Raw genomic sequence first — 24406 nt, 5'->3', positions numbered from 1 at the left:
CTCATCAAGAAAAAAGGAGAGGGTTCAAATCAATAAATCAGAAATGAAAAAGGAGAAGTTACAACTGACACCACAGAAATACAAAGGACCATAAGAGACTACTACAGGCAACTATATGCCAATAAAATGGACAACCTAGAAGAAATGGACAAATTCTTAGAAAGATACAATCTCCCAAGACTGAACCCAGAAGAAAGAGAAAATATGAACAGACCAATTACAAGTACTGAAATTGAAACTGAGATGAAAAAACTCCCAACAGGGGCTTCCCTGGTGGCGCAGTGGTTGAGAATCTGCTTGCAAATGCAGGGGACATGGGTTCGAGCCCTGGTCTGGGAAGATCCCACATGCTGCGGAGCAACTGGGCCCATAAGCCACAACTACTGAGCCTGTGCGTCTGGAGCCTGTGCTCCGCAACAAGAGAGGCCGCGATAGTGAGAGGCCCGTGCACCGCGATGAAGAGTGGCCCCGGCTTGCCACAACTAGAGAAAGCCCTCGCACAGAAACGAAGACCCAACACAGCTAAAAAAATAAATAAATAAATAAATAAAAATTTAAAAAAGGAAAAAATCTCCCAACAAACAAAAGCCCAGGATCAGATGGTTTCACAGGCAAATTCTTCCAAACATTTAGAGTTAAAACCTATCCTTCTCAAACTATTTCAAAAAATTGCAGAGGAAGGAACACTCCCAAACTCATTCTATGAAGCCACAATGACCCTGATACCAAAACCAGACAAAGATACCACAAAAAAAGAAAATTACAGGCCAATAACACTGGTGAACATAGACGCAAAAATCCTCAACAAAATACTAGCAAACACAATCCAACATGGATCATACACCATGGTCAAGTGGGATTTATCCCAGGGATGCAAGGATTCTTCAATACACACAAATCAATCAGTGTGATACACCATATTAACAAATTGAAGAAGAAAAACCATAGGATCATCTCAATAGATGCAGAAAAAACTCTTGATAGAATTCAACATTCATTTATGATAAAAACTCTCCAGAAAGTGGGCACAGAGGGAACCTACCTCAACATAATAAAGGCCATATGTGACAAACTCACAGCTAATATCATACCCGACGGTGAAAAGCTGAAGGCGTTTCCTCTAAGATCAATAACAAGACAAGAATGTCCACTCTCGCCCCTTTTATTCAACATAGTTTTGGAAGTCCTAGCCACAGCAATCAGAGAAGAAAAGGATTTAAAAGGGATTCAAATTGGAGAAGAAGTATAATCGTCACTGTTTGCAGATGACATGATACTATACACAGAGAATACTAAAGACGCTACCAGAAAACTACTAGAGCCCATCAGTGAATTTGGTAAAGTTGCAGGATACAAAATTAATACACAGAAATCTGTTGCATTCCTATGCACTAAGAATGAAAGATCAGAAAGGAAAATTAAGGAAACAGTCCTTTACCATCATATCAAAAAGAATAAAATACCTAGCAATAAACCTGCCTAAGGAGACAAAAGACCTGGACTCTGAAAACTATAAGACACTGATGAAAGAAATCAAAGACGACACAAACAGATGGAAAGATATACCATGTTCTTAGATTGGAAGAATCAATATTGTCAAAATGACTATACTGCGCAAAGCAATCTACAGATTCAGTGCAATCCCTATCAAATTACCAATGGCATTTTTTACAGAACTAGAACAAAAATTTTTTAAATTTGTATGGAAGGACAAAAGATCCCGAATAGCCAAAGCAATCTTGAGAAAGAAAAATGGAGCTGAAGGAATCAGTCTCCCTGACCTCAGACTATACTACAAAGCTACAGTAATCAAAACAGTATGGTACTGGCACAAAAATAGAAATATAGATCAATGGAACAGGATAAAAAGTCCAGAAATAAACCCACACACCTATGGTCAATTAATCTATGACAAAGGAGGCAAGAGTATAAAATAGAGAAAAGACAGTCTCTTCAATAAGTGGTGCTGTGAAAACTGGACAGCTACGTGTAAAAGAATGAAATTAGAACATTCTCTAACACCATACACAAAAATAAACTCAAAATGGATTAAAGACCTAAATGTAAGACCGGATACTATAAATCTCCTACAGGAAAACATAGGCAGGACACTCTTTGACATAAAATGCAGCAATATCTTTTTGGATCCATCTCCTAGAGTAATGGAAATAAAAACAAAGATAAACAAATGGAATCTAATTAAACTTACAAGCTTTTGCACAAGAAAGGGAACCATAAACAAGATGAAAAGACAACCTACAGAATGGGAGAAAATATTTACAAATGATGCAACTGACAAGGGACTAATCTCCAAAATATGCAAACAGTTCATACAGCTCAATATCAAAAAACAAACGAACAATAAAACAACCCAATCAAAAAAGGGGCAGAAGATCTAAACAGACATTTCTCCAAAGAAGACATACAGAAGGCCAAAAGGCACATGAAAAAAATGCTCAACATCACTAATTATTAGAGCAATGCAAATCAAAACTACAATGAGGTATCACCTTACACCAGTCAGAATGGCCATCATCAAAAAGTCTACAAATAATAAATGCTAGAGAGGGTGTAGAGAAAAGAGAACCCTCTTGCACTGTTGGTGGGAATGTAAATTGATACAGCCACTATGGAGAACAGTATGGTGGTTCCTTAAAAAACTAAAAATAGAGCTACCATATGATCCTGCAATCCTACTCCTTGTCATATATCTGGAGAAAACCATAATTTGAAAAGATACATGCACCCCAATGTTCACTGCAGCACTATTTACAATAGACAAGACATGGAAGCAACCTAATGTCCATCGACAGAGGAATGGATAAAGAAGATATGATATATATATATATATATATATATATATATATATACACACACACACACACACACACACACACACACACACACACACCCCATGGAATACTACTCAGCTATAAAAAAGAATGAAATAATGCCATTTGCAGCAACATGGATGGATGTAGAGATTATCATACTAAGTGAAGTCAGACAGTAAAGACAAATATCATATGATATCACTTATATGTGGAATCTAAACAAATGATACAAATGAACTTATTTACAAAACAGAAACAGACTCACAGACATAGAAAACAAACTTGTGGTTACCAAAGGGGGAGGGTGGGCAGGGAGGGATAAATTATGAATTTGTAACATATACACACTACTATATATAAAATAGATGAACAAGGACCTACTATATAGCACAGGGAACTATACTCAATATTTTGTAATAACTATGAAAGAATCTGAATCACTTTTCCATACATCTGAAACTAACACAACATTTTAAGTCACCTATACTTCAATAAAAAATAATTAAAAAAAATAAAAAAACAAACAAAAAAAACCCCAAAGGGGCCACAGAGTGATGCTTCCAGAGGGCAAGTCCAAAATATAATTGAGTAAAAAAAAGCAGTGTCTAATTATTTTATCTTAACATCTGAATAAAGGGTTTGATAACAGAAGTGAGCAAAGAGCTCACCTTCCTGGTTAGTGGTGGGTTCCCACCATCGTTCCTGAAGAGAGGGTATCTGGCTAGTGCTGTATCAGAGGAGACCCTTGGCTTGGATTCTAACCTCAACAAGCGATCTTCCTAGCTTCCCAGAGACTTTCACACACAGGAGAAAAAAATTCTTGGCTCAGTTCATATGAGTATTCTGTTTTTTCTAGTAGCAACGTTATAAATATAAATATGAAATTAGCATCTCAGTTTCCACAATTGTCTGTGAGTTTGGTTAGTGAGTTGATTACACTGATGATGATTACCTTCTGTTAGCCTGACAAAAGTCTGTGGGCCTGTGAACCTAGCATCATGGAAACCCTGCCGTTGGGTGACTGCAAGGCACGGCCACCCTGAGAGACCCTGGACTCCTTTGATCCACCATTGCTTTCCCCTCACTAAATAGAGACTTTTAGAGTAGACCAATGGCATGAACTAGGGAGCTAAGAACTGCCCCTAAACTTAAATGAGTGATTAAAGGCTTTGAAAGTTTCCAGAGGGTGACTCTAATGTTAGATTGGTCCCTGCTTTACATAGAAAAGTCATCCTTTGTAAAGTTTGGCCATTTAAATCATCATCTTAAAAGAAAAATGGTACAATGCAGATTTCTGATATGGAAATTTAGAAGAACTTGTGAGAGGAGATTGCTCTACTGGGTTCCTGGGAATGAAATTTATATCCTGTACTGTGCTTTCTGTGGAGTCTATTGGCTCCTGTATTACTTGTACAGTTGGCCCTTGAACAACACGGGTTTGAACTGTGCAAGTCCACTTACACACGAATTTTTTTTTTCAATAAATACATACTACACTACTACACGATCTGAGGTTGGCTGAATCCTCAGATGTGGAACCTTGGATACAGAGGGCTGATTGCAGACTTATACTCAGATTTCTGACTGTGACGGTTGGGGATCAGTGCCCCTAACACCCATGTTGCTCCAGAGTCAACTGTAATTTAGTCCAATTCCTTTCTGAGTTGTGTCAGTTGTCATTTCATAACCTGTTGTTAGCCATCTAATTTCTGAGATCGTCATTCCTACTTAGTGCTGTTTTTTCAAAAACTTCAAACTAAATGATTTCTTTTAACTCAGAAATATTACTTTTCATTTGCTTTCTAGCTACATTTTTTTTTTTTCTGGTGAGCTCTCATTGTCTGTTCAAATGTTATTTAATCCATTTTAATCTTTTGCCTTATACTGAGGTCATTTGAGGTTAAATGGCATTTCTTTTTTCCCCCATGTTCAAATGACATGGAGTTTTGTGAATCCCATCTCAGGAGGAGATTCTTGTGGAGGAGATGGGGATAGGCTGGGGCCAGTTACTCAGTTTCATGGCTCATGGTCTCTCTTCTGTTATAAGTGAAGGACTGAAAATATAGCCTTTCTCTGTAGTCCTTCTCTGTGTGTCAAAGCTAAGTCTGGTTGGAAAGATTTTCTACCTCCAGCTCTGTGTTTCCAAGAGGTCTATGGACCTTGCCTTCAAGGTTACATTTATCTTCAGATCTCTTATTCCTCCAAGTTTCCCGGCCACCCATCCTAATACAAAATGACATTGTTTCACCATTCCCAATGTAGCTCTTCTCTCTCCCTTATTCCACGTGTTCCTGCCCTGCTTTATTTTACTTGCTTCCAACATTTTTTTCCCCTCAGGGTGTGACTCAGTTCTCCTGGAAGGAAGTATTGAAACCGAGTCCCCCTAAAACCGAGTTCCCTTACTGAGTTTATGATTAATCTCTCTATCCAAAACTTTATTCCCGTTCTTGTCCCCTCTGATCTCAATCCTGTGCTAACTGAACTAATCAACCAGAGTCAGATGACTAAGATTGCTGCTGTTGATAACATCATTAATGTACTAAAATTGCTGTTGTTAACATCATTAATGTACCAAAATCGCTATTATAGATACCATCAATAACGTACAAACTCAGCTTGTTTCTACAGGGTAAGATGAGTTAACAGACCCCCCAAGCCATGGACCACTTGGCCACAGAATTGTAAACCAGAGACATCCTGACTCCCAAAACTATAATTAAGAAATGTCACAAGATGATAATTAATCCCAAACTCTTTGTTCTTCCCCTTTTAAAACTCCTAACTCAAAGACCAAGTTGGAGTGGATCTGGGGCTTGCCTCCCACTGCCTTGCTTGGTGCCCTGCAATAAATCCTTACTTCGCTGAAAATTCTGGCTGCCAGAGTCTGGCTTTCTGTACTGAGGGCACACGAGCCCTTTGCTTGGTTACAGCATGTGCTGAGTATTTCTGATATTCTTCAGAGCTTAGATCACCACAGCACTAGTCAGTTCTCCTACATCCGCTATGTAAAAAAATAATAATAGTAATACAGAAACCTCAATTAAATAGAGCTGGGAGACGAGAACGGGAGCTCTCATGCCCTGGGACAATAGCAGAGCCCAACAGGAAGAAGACAGATTTCATCTTCTTTGCTGGCAAGGACTCAGCCAATGAAAAGCCATGGACTCTGTTTTGCTGTAACCCTTCCAATTTCCTTTTCCTTCCTATGAAAGTGTTCTCCTTCACTTGCCACATGGGGACTTGCATGTGGCTCGCCATGGTTGCAGACCCTGAATTGCAATTCTCTGCTGATCCTGAATAAACCCATCTTTGCAGGAGAAATATCTGGTAGTCTGTTTATTTCAGGCAACAACATAGACACGTAGAGCTGGGGTTGTTTTGTTTGTTGTTGTTTTGCACTCACCCAGAATGTGACGCCCGTGGGTTAGTTCTCAAACCTGCTTACACTGTTTTTTCTATTCATATTTCCTTTCCTTTTGGAAGTACTTGTGAGCAGTTTTGGGGACTGTAGCTCACAGTGACCTGTCAGTAACCCCTTCGCTCTTGCTGCTTCCCAATTCCTTTCTGCTGATCTTGCATCTGTCCAGCCTCTGGGTGGGCAGGCACACCTGCCTATAATCTGGAATACGTTTCCTACAATTCCATTACTGGAATTTTTTTAAAGATTATTTTTTGAAGAACTAATTAACCCCTGGTCAAGGAGGAGTTATTTATCTTTGGGAAAATGGGCTATAATGCAGAGGTAAGTTAACTGAAAACCTCTTTGTAGTCTGTAATATTCAAGAGGCAGGTTGGTCTCACAAAGATATCAACACTGCACTGGTCTTTTAAGAAATGTCTATACCTGCTTATAGATAGGGTTTCTTGAAAACCCCACTTACTTAGATGAATCAAGGTTTTTCAAGGAACTGTCCTCAGTTTGCAAGGACAGAAAAATTCCTTGAGTAATTAAAATTTAAAGGTATTTCTTATAAGAATTAGAAAAACAGCTGATAAACCACATGAGAGTACAAAGTTTTTCTTAAATCTGGGAACAAAACAAACTTACAAAATCTATATTAGAGTGAGACTTCTAGTTTCAAAGGAAAGTATTTATTACAAGATCTACTCAGTACTTAATAGTATGAATACATGCAAATACGAACTTCATAAAAAGTAATCTAAATGAGCTGAACATCTATGTTAATATTAGTGGCACTCATAATCTTCGTACTATTTTAACAAAAACTATGTGTTAATAGTATACAGAGGGAGAATAATATGTCGCTATCTACTCAAGTAAAATAATATCCTTTATTTTTAAAAACAGTTCAATACTCAACATTGTTATTATTCTGTGAACAAAGACGGTATGTATAACTGGAATGATTATCTGTGCAAAGTTCTCACGTTATCACATTGTAAGACAAGCACCAAACCAAAAACGATATTCTTTTACCCAAGCACGAGCATAATCAAATTATATTTTCCGATACATTTAAATTAGCCCTGTAAATAAAACAGGCATTCTCTTTTGTTTTGTTGTTACCTTATAGAAAAAAAAAAAGCTTCATATCACAATTAATGCTTAGAAATATAGACTTTGGAGCCAGATAAAACCTAGTTCAAATTCCAGCTCTACTACCTATTATCTGTGAGAACTTGGGCAAGTTTCTTAACCTCACTAAGCTAATATCCTCAACCATAAAATGGAGAAAATAGATGTTGCAAAGATTGAGACTACATACGAGTTATGGGCTGAATTGTGTTCCTCCGCCAATTCATACCCTGAGGTCCCAAACCCCAGTACCTCAAAATGTGACTGTATTTGGAGATAGGGTCCTGAAAGAGGTAATTAAGTTAAAATGTGGTCACTAGGGTGGGCCTTAATCCAATATGACTGGTGTCCTTACAAGAAGAGGAAATTTGGACAAAGATAGGTACAGAGGGAAGATGTTATGAAGACGTGGGGAAAAGACAGCCATCTACAAGTCAAGGAGAGAGGCCACAGAAGAAACCAGCCCTGCCCACACCTTGATCTCAGACTTCTAACCTCCAGAATTGTGAGAAAATTAACTTCTGTTGTTTAAGCCACCTAGTATGTGGTACTTTGTCGAGGCGACCCTAGCAAAGTAATGCAATACACAAAGAGTTTAGAATGGTGCCTGGAACATGATAGGTAATCAGTAACTTAATTAATACTATTATTTTCTCAGAGCTCTTCTAATATTCATTTCCAAAAACTACACACATAAATTCAGGCCTTATAATGTTCAATTTATGGCGAAGTAGCAAAAGAGACTTTGTTGGGATAGGCATTCTGCCATGGGCTCTGAGCATCCCTGCATGTCCTTGCTGGGCATTGAGTTCTCTTTTTCCAGGCCATTTCTCAAGTCTGTGTTTGCAGTGAGCAACCTTGAATGATGACGTAATATCTTTCTGCAGACTAAGAATGGGCTTACTTGTGCTTACTATAAAAGTTGTGAATCGCCTGAGCTCAGTGTTTCTCTACTGTAACACAAACTACCACGTGTGTAGGCATTCATCATGGGCTCCTGTCACCCCTGAGGGACCTGAGAGCACAGGGGACTAATATAAATTAACATGAAGCTCTGGTTACTTTTATAAAGTCCTTTGTCTCTGACCCAGGAGTCTCGAGTCTTCTGCCAGTGTCGCATGAAATTTTAATAGGCCAACTTGTTAGCTTGTAAACAGAGCAAAATCCCAGACCCTGCATAGTTCTTGCCAGTTTTAACTTGAGAGAGCTATGGTTCTCTGGAAAAGATGAGCCCCAGTGGGTGGGGTTAAGAGATATGATTCCATGGGTTCCATAGTGAATGCTTTCACTCAAGTAGTGGGTAAGGGGGAGGGGATTATGGGCTGCCTACTGTCTACCTGTTAATGAACGTTTGGAGACTAAGTATGAGAGAGAGGTCATACAACTAAATGGTGTCTTGGCTGTTGCCCACTCACGTTGGGTGGGAGAAGGAAGAACGTGAACATGGCAACAAGGCAGCGTGCCCCATGGCACAACCTGAGAAGAAACCGGCTGCCGCCACGAAGTCAAGGGGTCCCCAGAGCTGAAAGAAATGCTGTCAGCAAGGAAGAAATACAACTTTTTTATGTGGGATCTTAGTTCCTCGACCAGGGGTCAAACCCGTACCCCTTCCGCTGGGAGCACATAGTCTTAACCACTGGACCACCAGTGGCTGAAGAAATACAACTTTGAGTAGACCAAAAATACAAGTTTGTTGAGCACAAGTTGGGCAGCTGATCAAAACCAAAAGTAAACACAGAGTGTGTTTCCTGGCACGGAGCCGTTCTCTCCCCCTACACTTAACACCTCCGGCACCCTCCACCCTGAAGTCATCTGCTGTACGGAGAAAGCCAAGTGTAACGGGGGGACTCTGGGGAAGAAAGTGACTCAAACTTTTATAGCTCTGTTAGATACATGTGCCCAAGGGACCATGCTACCCAGTCCCTGAGGGAAGTGGCTACTGGGTACAGGGTGGCCCAAGGTACCCAGGACTGCAGGGCACTGGGGAGATGCAGTGGCCAGCGGAGGACAAAGAGAAGATCCCTGGAGCCTGGGTGCTCTCCAGATACTAGGAACAGCACGGGGAGAAGCTGCCACCAACACTGAAATGTAGAGTCAAAAAAACAACCCCCAAAACAAAACCTCCCTGCCTGCCACCCTCACTCTCTGCTCCTTCCTGAGCTACCCGTCAGGGAGATAACACCAACACTTGGCGACTGTTAAAGCCCCTAATGTGAAAGTGTTAAACTTCTTGGTCCATGTTTCCATAGGGGGAAAAAGTGACTAATGGTAACTGATAGGATTGGAGCAAATCTTGCAGTAAAGGAAAAAAGTGACCCTGTGGGTGGGTCCCAATGGCCCAATTCAATGTACTATTATCATGAAAATACATAATTGGCATCGAGGTGTTATGTGCTTAAACTTAAATGCTCATAAAGTGCCAGAGGAGGTTCTCCATTCAGGGTATTGCTACAAGTAGAGAAATGAGACAAGCTTCCTGCCAGCGACCACCATGCCCTAACCCATCCTAACCCATCGACAGGCTGCCATTGAGTGTGCGTGCCTCTGTGCTCTGATGCCTCAGATGTTCACTATACAGGTGATATATAGATGTTCTGTGGTTGACAAGTTAGAAGCCTGTCTCAATGGCCCTGACTGTGGCGTTATCTACCTCTACCAGTAGGAGTGACCGATAAACCTGAACAAAATTCAGAACACTGTTTGTCAAGTAAAGTTCCTTGATACCATTTGGAGAGATTCATAGCACTCATCCCTCTGGGAATCAAACAAGCAGATGTTATATCTCCTTGACCACCACAAGCCACCACCACAAAGGAGGCTCAACTCCTTGTTAAGCCTCTTATTTGGTACAGGAGGCGGGACATGATGCCATCAATGGCAGCTCCCAGTTAAGAACACTTACAAGCACAGGAACCAGGACAACCTTGTTTCAATCTGACTGATCATATGCTTCTCTTAATGCCTGAGTGGCCGTGGATTTTGCCATGCATGGCAACTGAGGCTGAAACTACTGGTAGCACTACCCATGTGACTTAATCAGATTTATATAATGGTGATTCAATTCAGGTTTAACAAGAAATCCTGATATACAGTGACCTGGGCCTACTGGGATTATGTGCTTGTATGTGGGGAAAATGGGCCACAAAGGTATCTCCACTAGCGATGGGAGTTGCCTTTTGGCCCATCTATTGCCTCCTGTAATTTTTGGCAATGACACCAAAGACAGGTAAGACAGTCAAAGCTCCCTTGCGTGGTTCATAATGGATAACAATTGGTCTTAGACTACATTCTGGCTAATAAAAAGACCTACTGGCCCTCCCTTGGAACTTACATTTGACTAAATTCAAGACCCTTGGGAACATGAGTGAGGTCAGTACTGCAGCCTGGCTTCACCCTGCTGCTCAGAGTCTGCTTTAGTAGCCTTAATTTAGTTGGTATATGAGAACAATTGAATAGATTTGGTATTGACTAAGCAACCTGTTTGCCAGATTAATCAGAGTAGCCGACAGAGTGGCATACTCACATGAAAACTCAAGTCTGGCCAAGAACGTATCAGGTTGAAGAGTGAATTTTTGGAGGAGGCTATCCACTATGGCTCTGAGTGACACTGCGTACTTTCTCAGGATGCCAGGCCTATCTTTACCCAGTCCATGTCTCAGGCTTGTGTTTACACTGAGCAGCCTTGAGGCATGAGGTAACAACTGCCCTTGGACAAAGAACAGGATTGTTTCTGCTTCCTATAAAAGCAGTGGCTACCCCAAGTGTTCCTCTTCCATAACACAACACACTGCATGTGCAGGCTGCCATCAGTGGCCCTCTGTGTTGCTTTCGTGGGACTTAGAGAACTGGGGAACTGATGCAAGCCAACCTGAAGCTCTGGCTACTGCTTTTCCTGTGAATAATAAAAGCCCTTTGCCTCTGATCCAAGCATCTTGTGTATTCTGTAGCATCCCATGAAACAGCAGCAGGCTAACCTGTTAAATTATAAGTAGGGTAGGGTGAACAGCAATCCCACTACTGGGCATATACCCTGAGAAAACCATAATTCCAAAAGAGTCATGTACCACAATGTTCATTGCAGCTCTATTTACTGTAGCCAGGACATGGAAGCAACCTAAGTGTCCATCGACAGATGAATGGATAAAGAAGATGTGGCAGATATATACAATGGACTATTACTCAGCCATTAAAGGAAACAAAATTGAGTTATTTGTAGTGAGGTGGATGGACCTAGAGTCTGTCATATAGAGTGAAGTAAGTCAGAAAGAGAAAAACAAATAGCGTATGCTAACACATATATATGCAGTCTAAAAAAAAAAAAAGGTTCTAATGAACCTAGATGCAGGACAGGAATAAAGACACAAAGGTAGAGAATGGACTTGAGGACACAGGGAGGGGAAGGGTAAGCTGGGACGAAGTGAGAGAGTAGCACTGACATATATACACTACCAAATGTAAAACAGATAGCTAGTGGGAAGCAGCTGCATAGCACAGGGAGATCAGCTCGGTGCTCTGTGACCACCTAAAGGGGTGGGATAGAGAGGGTGGGAGGGAGACGCAAGTGGGAGGGGATATGGGGACATATGTATACGTACAACTGGTTCACTTTCTTATACAGCAGAAACTAACATAACAATGTAAAGCAATTATACTCCAATAAAATGTTAAAAAAAAGAGACATGTCCAGCTACAGAATAGAATAAAAATATAGAAATAGAAAAAAAGTTGTTAAGTAGGGTGAAATCTCCGACTCTGTACAGTTATTGACACACATCAATCATTTTCTCTTGGTAAAAGCTGGTATTTTAGAAACTGTGACTTGGCTATTAGAAAATTTATTATTAGCACGACATATTACCAAAGATTATTTTCCAAAGACTTAGCCAGTAACACTACAAAAATAAAATGCCCTCTGATTCCTGCGAATTTATCTGCGTGTGTCCAAGTCCAGTGATAATTTCACTGTCTGTCTGAAGAACTAACAGTACTAAATCCAAAGCTCGGCGCCATGCCTCAATCTTTGGTGTAACAATGTCATAAACTCTTGGAATCTGTTCCGGTTTATCTGAAATGTCTGAATTTAAAATCCCACTATTTAGTTTACTATATTCATTCAAGACGTAAGATGAAGGAGAGACAGAGTCTGCAGCATTTTGTAGATGATGCTGAATGAATGTGCCGGCTTCAAATTCTGATGAGTAACTGGCAGTGTTATACAGGAGAGTTGCAAGGTATCTGTGCCATCCATTTGCCAGGCATTTAAGCACAGTTGGTCTGTACTGTGTCACAGATGAGGCCAGCCAAGAGGAAGTATTATGAAGCCATCCTGAACAGCCTTGGTTTCCTTTATTCACAGACTGCTCTGCAAGAATCTGAAGATGGCTAAGACACAAAAATTCAACTGCGCCACCTCCAAGGAAGACCTTTTGCTCTTTTAGAGCATGATACAGACGATAGGCACAAGTCCAGAAAGTATCTTCTTTGGTTTGCATCTGGGCAGTGACTGGACTAGTCAGCACTACTGTCACCAAATTAATTCCTTCTGTTTTTAACACGATTGCCATTCTGTTGATCCGATCTACAGCATCAAAGGGAATGTTTCTCCAGATGGTCACACAGACACCATTGCCCACACAGTTTTCATTTACTTGTGTAATGTAGGCCACCTGCACTGCTCCTGAAGCCTCTGCAAAAGCCTGCATTACATTGCCATTCACTGATCCAATTACCAACCTCTTGTTGTCTGTGCATTTTTCAATTAAGTGTTCAGACACATTTCCTTGTGCTAGGACAAGGTTCACATTGAACTTGATTAATACCTGTAACACATGATCTGTCCACAGTTCTTCTGAGCCATCTTGTTGAAGCTTCAAGCTTTCTGATACTGTTTTAACACTTGCAGACTTATTAAATCCCAGGTGGCGATAATTCTCTGTGAGATCACCTTCAACAAGAACTACCCGGATAGGCTGATTCTGCAATTCCTTGATCAGAGTAGTACTAGGTATTGATACAACAGTGATATATCCTGGACAGACACAAGAAAAAGTTTCAGGTAAACCCGGTAAGCAGCAAGTGAAGATTCTTGAAATGTCAAAAAGAAATGGCATTGTACAGCTGCCTTGTTGCATACCTGCGTTCTGATATTGTAGCCGTACTGCTTCGTCTACTAACTTCATGCTGCTGTGACCTCCGTGACTCAAACCCACCTCCAACTCCACCAAATCATCACATCTATAAGTCTTGGGCGTAGCTGCACTAAGTTGTTCTAGAAATACATCTGGTTTGCTTATCCATTGATTATTACCTGTCCTACTAAAATGTCTACTGTGGGTTAGTACTGACTTTCTGCAGCGGGTGTCTGCAAGTGGACTGTTTTTCAGAGTTTGAGGAGTTTGTGATGTGTTTTCATCTGCTTCAACCTTAGCCTGAGACCTAAAGAGTTGAGGCGATTTAACAGGTCTCCCAGAAAGACTGTAAATGGCCAATGACTGAGAGGCAACATCTTTGAGATCACGCTCTTTCTGTATCAAACCAGTACCTGAAGGGATTTGGAGAAAAGGGTATACGCTGACACTAAATGTTTCAGGTCCAGAAAATGTCTTTGTGTTAACCATATGGTCAAATACATTGTGGATAGGTACTTGAAGGGAAACTACCTCTTCAATGCATGAATTCAAGCCTTCTGACATTACAGACACTATTAATGAAATGGGGACGCCCAAATGAAGACACTCTTCAGCAGCACTGCTCCATGCACCAACAAGAAACAAAAGAGTACTGGTTCCAGTTCTGTATGTGTTATTTTGTGCTTGAACTGCTTCATTGAGAAGTTGTCCCACTGCACTGGTTAAATCCAAACTTTCAAGAAGCCTTACTGTTGAACTGATTAACACACTTCCATGACACTCTTCATCTATAATAAATTTGGATGATTTTACTGGGCCTAGGAAAGTTCTTCCTGTTTCTGCAAACGATGAAAGCTGTTGAAGTCCCATGTGCCTTCTTTTGTTTATGACCCTGCAAGCCATCACCATGAATCATCATCTGCAAATAAAATTAAAACTGGGAACTTTATTCAGTGCAATTCATGGTTATAAAAGATGCTTATAAAAGAAAAGTAAGATACAGTCCCTGCCTTCGAGGAGTTTCTGATATATGTAGTTTCCATTAAATATGGTCAGTGCAATGATACAGCATTATAATGATATTAATGATAAGGGTATGGGTATGTGGAGGAGGAACACTTCATCCAACAGGGGAAGTGGATCATGCAAGCAACAGGCAATATTTCCAGAAGAACACAATGTTCGAAATGAGTCTTGAAGAATAATTTGAAAAAATAATTAGCAAGTTGAAGGAGGTAGTAGTAAATGCACATATATGTGACAAACACACAGTGTACAAGTAATTTAGTTTCACGGGAATATAAAGCAAGTAGTGGGGAATAGTAGGACATGAAGTGTTAGAAGAGGAAAGGGGCTGGATCATGAAGGGCAGTACGCACCACATCAAACCTGACCCTACTTATAACGGGAAACATGGAAGTGCCTTAAGGCGGGGGAGATGAAGAAACAGCTTGATGTAGTGTCTGAAAGCATGTACTCTGAATCTAGAAGTCTGGGTTTGAACTTGTCTCTACTGCTTACTAACTGTGTAGCCTTCAGCAAGGCTTAACTTCTTTGCCCTGTTTTCACATGTGAAAAATGAGGATAATAACAGAATCTACCTCATAGGGTTATTACCAGGAGTAAATGAGTACAGTGCTTAGAACAGTGCCTGGCACATAGTGCTTTATGAGTACTTGCAATAACAATAATAAATTTATAATAGAAAACAAAATAATATTAAATAATATTAAAAGTAAAATTAAGTAATATTAAAATTATTATTAGTATTTATTATTAGTGTTTTGGATATATTACCACTCTGATAACAGTGTAGAGAACTGATTGGATGAGTGCCAGACTGGAGGCAGAGAGGCCATGGTTATCTAGATGAGAAATGTGGAAGAGGGATGGAGGTAAAGGATGGATTTGGCTATTGATTAGAATATAAAGGGGGGAAAAGTACTGTTTAAAAGGAAGTTCGAGGGCTTCCCTGGTGGCACAGTGGTTAAGAATCCGCCTGCCAATGCAGGGGACACGGGTTCGAGCCCTGGTCTGGAAAGATCCCACATGCCACGGAGCAACTAAGCCTGTGCACCACAAATACTGAAGCCCACGCGCCTACAGCCCGTGCTCCGCAACAAGAGAAGCCACAGCAATGAGAAGCCCGTGCACCGCAACGAGGAGTAGCCCCCGCACGCCGTAACTAGAGAAAGCCCACATGCAGCAACGAAGATGCAACACAGCCAAAAATAAATAAATAAGTAAATATAAATTAAAAAAAAAAGGAAGTTCGAGAGCAATTAGACTTTTTCCAGGTAATATTTCAGAATTCACATCTAAAACTAATAGGAAGAAGTTATAAGAGAAAAACCTTAGCCCAATAGAAAGAACTTTTTAACGAGTACCCTCTAATTGAAAAGCTGTCCGTAATAAAATAACCTGTCTTGTGAGGTATGGGCTCTTAAAGCACTACAGCTAAAACTGTAGATAACATACACTTCTCTTCCAACTCTAAGACTTTATAATTCTTCAAGTATATATATATACATATTTTAATATTTTTAAAAAATATATTTATTTATTTGGCTGTGTTAGGTCTTAGTTGCGGCATGAGGGATCTTCATTGCAGCAGGCGGGATCTAGTTCCCTGACCAGGGATCGAACCCGGGCCCCCTGCACTGGGAGCGCGGAGTCTTAGCCACTGGACACCAGGGAAGTCCCTCAAGCATATTGTTTACCACAACTTTTTAAATCCAAAATATCAAAAAGCAAACAACTCTCGGAGTTTTTGCTTTTCCTCTAATGCTGGCCACAGCACTGGTAAATTTGTTCCTGTAATACCTAGATTCATCCTTGATTCTGAAGAGCTCCACAGTTCCAGATACACCTTAGGATCAGCAGGAAGCCACAGAACCTGTTGCTCAAGAGTAGCTTCCTAGAGGCTTTCAAGGACTAAGGAGAAAAGCCAGTACAGCCTAAGAAAACATATAACAAATTGTTTGAACTCAGCTTCAAAACCTCTTTTGTGAAATTTTCAGTTCTGTAAAATAAAAATAAAACTCTTGATATACTCAGGTATATCCCTAGACAGCATCAAATTATACTCTAGACTCCAACAATCCTGAGACCCATCCTGTCTTACAGCTCTCTTATCTTTACCATATTTTTGCTGTCCTCCACCCCATATTATCAATTCTCTACTTACCCAGTTAAAATTCCCATTTGTGGATTATAATCACTCTCTTGTACACAGACTCTCAAAGTCCTTGTCTCTCTTTTGGTTCATCTTACTCACCTTGCAAAGCCACCAATCTTGATGAAATCCAACTCTGTCTACTCCATGTTTACCCTGCAGCAGCTGAAAATAAACAGAAAAACACACACAACCACGCTGACTGGTGTCATTTTAAGTTCATGACTCCACACTGCAAGTGGCCCTTAATACTGCCTGGCAATCTATTTTGTTAGTCCTTCTGTCTTTTTTTTAATGGTTATTGGGTTCTATTTTTAAAAATTTCATCTACCCCTGAGTACAAAGGACATTCCATATTTCTTCTAAAAGCTTTATGGTTTTAGTCTTTTTTTAAAATTGAGGTAAAGTTCATATAACATAAACTTAACCATTTTAGAGTATACAATTCAGTGGCACTTTGAACATTCAGTGTTGTACAACCACTACCTTTATCTAGTTCCAAAATATTTCCATCACCCCGAAAGAAAACTCTGTAGCCATTAAGCAGTCCCTCCCTGTATGTCTCCCCGCCCAGCACCTGGCAACCACCAACCTGCTTTCTTGTCTCTGTGGATTTACCTATTCTAGATATTTCATAGAATCATATAATATGGGACACTTTTTGTCTGGTTTCTTTCACTTAGCATAATGTTTTAAAAAAAATTTTTATTGGAGTACAGCTGCTTTACAATGTTGTGTTAGTTTCTGCTGTACAGCAAAGTGAATCAGCTATACGTGTACTTAAATCCCCTCTTGTTTGGACTGCCTTCCCATTTAGGTCACCACAGAGCACTAAATAGAGTTCCCTGTGCTGTACAGCAGGTTCTCATTAGTTATCTATTTTATACATAGTATCAATAGTGTATATATGTCAATCCCAATCTCCCAATTCATCCCACCCCCCTCAGTTAGCATAATGTTTTTGAGGTTCATCCACATTGTAGTATGTGTATTTCATTCCTTTTTATGTATGTATGTAGGTAGCTATCATTTTGTTTATCCATTAATCTGTTGATGGACATTTGGATTGCTTCTACTTTTGTTATTTTTACATTTTATTTATTTATGTATGTATGTATGTATGTATGTATGTATTTATTTATTTATGGCAGTGTTCGGTCTTCGTTGCTGTGCATGGGCTTTCTCTAGTTGCTGAGATCGGGAGCTACTCTTCGTTGCGGTGTGCGGGCTTCTCACTACGGTGGCTTCTCTTGTTGTGGAGCACAGGCTCTAGGCGCGCGGGCTTCAGTAGTTCTGGCTTGCGGGCTCTAGAGCGCAGGCTCAGTAGTTGTGGCACACGGGCTTCATTGCTCCATGGCATGTGGGATCTTCCCGGACCAGGGCTCGAACCCGTGTCCCCTGCACTGGCAGGTGGATTCTTAACCACTGTGCCACAATGGAAGTCCCCTGCTTCTACTTTTGGATTATCGTGAACAGTGATACTAAAACATTTGTCTACAAGTGTTTGAGGACCTATTTTCAATTCTTTGGGGGTACATACATAGGAGTGGTCATTTGACAATTCTGTGTTTAAGTTTCTGTGGAACTGCCAAACTTTTCTGTAGCAGCTGAACTATTTTACTTTCCTACCAGCAGTGTACAAGCACTTAAATTTCTCCACACCCTTGCTGTATTAGTTTCCTAGGGCTGCTTTACCAAATTACCACAAATGGGGTGGCTGACAACAATACATATTTATTATCTCATGGTTCTGGAGCCTAGACGTCTGGAATCAAGGTATCTGCAGGGCCATGCTCCTTCTGAAGGGTCTAGGGAAGAATCCTTCCTGCTTCTTCCAGCCTCTGGTTGTTCCCAGAGGTCCTTGGCTTTGGCAGCATAACTCCAATCTCTGCTTCCCTTTCACATGGCCTCTTAAAAAGACACCAGTCATTGGATTCAGGGAGTGCCTTAATCTGGTATGACCTCATCTTAACTAATTATATCTACAAATAAGTTATTTCCAAATAAAATCACATTCTGAGATTCTGGGTGGACATGAATTTTGGGGGGGGGAACACTATGCAACCCAGTACGTTCACCAACACTTCTGTTTTTTTGTGTCATTTTTGTTTTATAATAATAGATATCCTAGTGGATGTGAAAGATATTTCATTGTGGTTGTTTTTCAAAAGATGTTCAGCATCTTTTCATGTGCTTTTTGGCCATTTGTACACCTTCTTTGGAGAAATATCTATTCAAATATCTTTCCCATTTAAAAATTGCGTTGTTTGTCTTTTGGTTGTTGAATTGTAAGAGTTCTTTATATATTCTAGAGACCAGCACCTTATCAAAATATGATTTGCAAATATTTTCTCTGATTCTGTAGGTTGTATTTTCCACTTTTTTGATAATGTACTTTGATGCATAAACGTTTTTAATTTTAATGAAGTCTAATTTGTCTATTTTGGTGTCATATCTAAGAACACATTGCCAAATCCAAAGTTATAAAGATTTAACCCAATCTTTTCTTCAAAGAGTTTCATCATTTCATATCCTATATTAAGTTAACTGATACATTTTGAGTTGATTTATGTATATGGTATGAGGTAGGGTTCCAACTTGATTCTTTTGCATTTGGATATCAAATCGTCCCAGCACCATTCATTGAAGAGACTATTCTTTTCCCCATTGATTGGTCCTGGCACACCTCTGTCAAAAATCAATTGGCAACACATGTATGGGTTTACTTTTGGACTCTTAATTCTATTTCATTGGTCTATATGAGCATCCTTAAGCCAGGACCACACTGCTTTACTCTAGCTTTGTAGTAAATTTTCAAGTCAGGAAGTGTGAGTCCTCCGACTTTGTTCTTTTTGTTTTAGCTTTAACATTTATGTTTATAATTCATCTTAAGCTGATTTTTGTAAATGGTGTGGAGTAGGTGTTGTTTTTTCCTTCTTGGATATCCAGGTGCTCCAGAATAATTTGTTGAAATGACAAATTTAAAAAGACAGGACTGTCCTTTTGCTTTTGTTTTTCATTCCTAACACATTTTGGGAGCTTACTACATATGAAGCAGTTTACATGCATTATGCAATGTAGTTCTCACAACAACAATATGATTAACTTATTATTGTACCATAATTAACACACACACACACACACACATATATAAATACACTATAATTAACCTATTTTAATTATGTATCAAATGAAGAATAATTAAGTAACATATAAAATCTCATGGCTAGTAAGTAAAAGGTTGGAACTAAAACCCACATTTGTCTAATGCCAAAGTCCTATGTTATTATTACAATACTGTTTTCTGGCTGTCCCTCTACCTAGCATGATAGTAATTCACACTCTCTATTGTAGACTCTTCCACTGCAATTCCCACTTCCAAGCCTTTTGGCCTTTTCCCAAGCCTTGTTTATACCCTTAACATGTATATGCCCAATTTTCTTCAGGTGTCAGAGTCTCTGTTTATGTTTTCCTTTCTATACTATGTTTAAATCACAGCATATCACTGTATGAACGGAAAAATCATAGAGAATTTAGAGCAAAAGGAATAAGTCATGGGCTATTTCAAACTTAGTCTGTATTTAATTTATGTGAAAAACGTTTCCCAGAGAAGGTATGAAATTAAACAAAACTAATCTACAAGCAAAAAGTCATATATAGCTGATTAGCAAAGTTAATATTCAAGAGATCTGTCTCAACATTTGAAAAATCTATTCCAAGTTTCAGCAGTAAATTTTTTTAAAAACAGTCTTAGCATTCCCAAGTTTAGAAGAGTTTCTAAATGATTATTTTGAAGAGATTACAATTCACTATAATTAACATAAAATAAAAACTCAAACAAGAATCCCTCTTAGAAGAGACAGTATAAAAAGGTAAAGACCGTAAAGAGGATGGCGAAATAGATAATTGCAAAGATGAAAAATACCTCTGGTAACTTTTCTTGGCACTGAACTGACACGATCTGATTCTTGTCTGCTATACGTCAGCACCAGTGTTTTCCACAAACAGCTCTCCGTTTCATTACTGGGATCCCTAACAACTTTACTTGCCACCTTAATGTTCCTTTAACTTTTTAAGTGTGTCATAGAAGAGCAGAGTCAGACTACTTGACCGAGATTTTTGACATCAGAAGTAGCCTTCTTTTCCTAAGATCACGTCTAGTCTTGTCTAAGGTACTTGGCTTCAAACACTAAGATATGCAACGTGTTTCAGGAGCTGCATTTAAAAAAAAAATAATATTTTCTGACAAGTATGATTAGCTACAAAACGAAGAGTTTGCCTGTCTCCAGTCCATTCCCAATACAGTCTAGTCATATCACTCCACTGCTTAAAAACCTCCAACTTAGAAAGTAAAGATTTTACTCCTTTGTCTGTCACAGGAATCCCTTTAAAAAATTAACTGAAATGTTTTCACTCCTCGGCTCAAATATCTGCAAAGACTTCCCATTTTACTCGAGTGAAAGTCAAAGTCCTTACGACGCCCTAATAACCTGTACTCCTCCCTCTTACCTCTCTAACTCTCCTACTACTCTATCCCTTGACCGCTCTGCTCTGGCCTCCTTTCTGTTCCTGGAACATGCAAGGCATGCGTCCTACCTGTGTTTCTGTTCTACTTCTTCCCTCTTTCTGGGATGCTCTTCCCCAAGAAATCTATTGTCTCACAGCTTTATATAATTATGCAAATCTCCCCCGTTCAACGAGGCCTATCCTGAGCATCCTATTTGACACTGCAAACTCCTCTTCTCCCTTTACATTCTGGATTCCCTTTATTTGCTCTAATTTCTCTTTTCCCATAACATTATCACCTTATAAAATAGTACATACTCTACTTATTTATTTACTATTTATTGACTATGTCGCTCTGTTGGAATGTAATTCCCAGGAGGGCAGTTTTAGTCACTGACGTATCCCATATACTGATAACACTGTCTGACACATTGCAAGTACTCAATAAATATTTGACAATGTGGTTTTCACCACATTTATTATCTTACATTTAAGTACAGAACTGAAATAAGACTAAACAGATGCCATTGTCAGTATTCCTCCACCATAAATTTAAGGTTCTACCACCTCTGGAGTCGACATGATTGCTATTTGGCACTGCCTTGGTTGAGGCCCTTTAATTGCTTCCAAAATGGTTCCTCCTTCACATGGTTGTCAGAACTATCTTTGAAAAGCACAAACCTAATCAGATCACTCTATTGCCTAAAACAACTATTTATCTTAGAAAATAAAGTCTTTACCTAGGTAAAGGTGTCCCATAATCTGACTTCAATCTAATTTATAAGGCTCATCTTCCACCTTTCCTTATAAACCCCATGATCTAGTCACACTACAACATATATTTACTTTCATTTCTGCACATACTATACTCTGATTTGAATACCCTACGCTTTCTTCACCTTGGCAAATGCTATATATCTTTCATGACCCAAATGCCACATTTTTGATACAGCCTCCTCCAATGCCTCAAGAAGTAGCACCTCCTTCCAGGACTGCCAAAGTACTGTCTACACACATCTACTAAAGCACTTAGCACCCTGAATTAAAAATACTGTATTTATGTCTGTGCCTATCTCCCCCACTACTCTGTGGGTTCCTTGCTTTCATTCATCTTTATACTCTACACCCAGTTCCTTTCAAACTCATCCAATACATGGCATAGTACATGATATGTAGAAAGCATTAAATAAATTTAGTAGATTTAAGAGTGATAATAGGTTTAACATTTTTCTAGATTAATATTATTAATGTTCTATAGTAAAATTAGATTAGTAACAGCTATTTTTCAAGACTGAGTACTTCCTACCTAAGACCTAGAAACTGCAATCTGAGCCTATAATTGAAAAATCATTTTCACTAAAAGTTAATGTCCCAAGTATAAAAGCCTAAATCACAGAATGATGTAAAAGCAGGTGAACACACTATGCAGCCTTTTAGTTGCCATAAGATCAAACTTGATCCAGGAGAGCCTAAAAATTAGAATTGTTTCTACATATTTGGTCATTATTCATTTCTGGTCTCAGAAATCCCTTTAATATTAGTAGTAAAGAAGAAATATATGTCCTTGAAACTAATCAAGAGCAACTTTCTCAGTGAGATTAATGGCCTGAAAAATCAATATACTATAATTAAGTGACTGAATATTTTACTTAATTCACGAACTATCTTGAATTTGCATCATTTTAATTTTCACTGGGGTAACTTTTCACAGAAAAATCACTTCTGATATTAGAATAACTTTACCTATTTTCCAGAATCCTGAGGTTTTGTTTTTTGTGTTTTTTTTTAGATCAATTATTACAATGCTTGGGTGTCTGCCTGGTATAGAATGTGAGCAAGAAAGGATGATGGTTTTGGAAAATGTGCCATGTTTCAACTAACTAAAGTAGGAAAAGTGATTTGGGAGACTACTTCAAGAATGTACTTTGCACATTTTTCTTTCCTTACCTTCAAGGAGATAAGTGGGATAAAGGGAAAAACCTAGGCAAAACTTAATGTTCTTCCTGAATCCACTGTTGGAGAATCCAGGATGATTTTTAGAAAATAAAGTACTTACTCTAGCGAAGGCACTGCAGGAGGCATAAAAAAGAGTCCTGATGTGTAAGTGATTAAACGTAAGAAGTTTTAAGAGACTATCACCTCTTCATTCCTACCACCTCAGTCCTTCCCCCTCACCCTTTAGCTGGTCCCGGACCAGATTCAGAACTGGGCAGAACCAGCAAGTCTGGCCCTTTGGCCAAGAATTTGCTTTGGTTTACAGCAGTTATATGGGCATCTGAATCTCCACAGTTACTGAGTCAAGTGGATTTTCAGGCTACCTATGTCGGACTCAGTGCGGATCTATGCTGGATATATTTGGAAAACAGGCCAAATCTTGGGATTCAACCAACTGAACGGCTGTGGGTGAGAATGTCGGGGGCGTGGAAAAGTCTGATGGTGATTATGGGTGGGTCCAAAGTCCAACCCCGCAAATAAACGCTACAACAATGGTAAAAACTCTTTCCTATGCAGGGAGTCTTCATGTGCATCCCAAGACCCGCACTGCCCCCGTGCCCACACCACACCTCTCCTGTAAAGAAATGCTGCCTACCAGGCCAGAATCGCTGTGAACCAAGGAGGAGGGAAGTCGCTAAAGGCCAAGCCCCAGGCACTGTGGAGGCTGAGGGATGCCTAGCGGCGCAAGGTAAGGGCGGTCCCCTCCGCCTCTGGTAATCCGGCCGGTAAACCGAAGCTGGACCAATTCACCAGACCCACCAGGCTCTAGAGTCTCATCCCTTCTCCCGGCCCCAAGAGGTCAGAAAAGCAAACAATATCTCCCCACATCTCCGTCAAAGACTTAGCAGTTGGTAGAAGCACCTCGCTACGAACCTCGCTCTTTTCTCCATCCCTACGGGAGGCTCCAGTTCCCCGAAGTTCTGCCTGGCCACTGGGACGCCAAAACGCCCGGGGGAAGAACCTTCCCTTCCGGTTCGCATTTTGCGCAAGCGCGCCGCGGGCCCAGCTGGGCTAACGGATAGTCCTGGTTGCTAAGAAACCCTACGGAAAGTTCCGCTTAACGGTAGCCAGGGAAGGGCAGAACGTTACGCTATTGGTAGAGAATAGAGAGGGGGCGTGGCCTCAAGGACCTTCTTTTCTGACCATTGGGTGGGATGACTGTCAATCAGTAGGGGCAAGCCTGGGTGGGTGGGGCCGCAGAGAGGTGGGCGAGAGCGGCCTTAGCAACGGC

At 40.0% G+C, this 24406-nt stretch overlaps 1 protein-coding gene across 2 annotated transcripts; it reads right to left on the bottom strand.

Moving 5' to 3' along the window:
* Positions 1–7105: 7105 nt before the first annotated feature.
* BBS12 (Bardet-Biedl syndrome 12) lies at positions 7106–24347 on the bottom strand. 2 transcript variants are annotated; one of them, XM_082391401.1, is made up of 4 exons: positions 24049–24347; positions 16777–16839; positions 13505–14418; positions 7106–13399 (listed from the first exon to the last, which is right to left on the bottom strand). In XM_082391401.1, the coding sequence occupies exons 3-4, from the start codon at positions 14406–14408 to the stop codon at positions 12264–12266; spliced, it is 2040 nt and encodes a 679-aa protein (XP_082247527.1). In that variant the 5' UTR covers positions 14409–14418; positions 16777–16839; positions 24049–24347; the 3' UTR covers positions 7106–12263. The 2 variants fall into 2 exon arrangements, with proteins under 2 accessions (XP_082247527.1, XP_082247526.1); XM_082391400.1 differs by having other exon boundaries at positions 7106–14418.
* Between the last annotated feature and the right edge of the window lie 59 nt (positions 24348–24406).

Source organism: Balaenoptera borealis (genome assembly GCF_965194805.1).
Source record: "Balaenoptera borealis genome assembly, chromosome: 4".
NCBI lineage: Eukaryota > Metazoa > Chordata > Mammalia > Artiodactyla > Balaenopteridae > Balaenoptera > Balaenoptera borealis.
The sequence above is the reverse complement of the archived record's forward strand: the minus strand, read 5'-3'. Positions and strand labels throughout refer to the sequence as shown.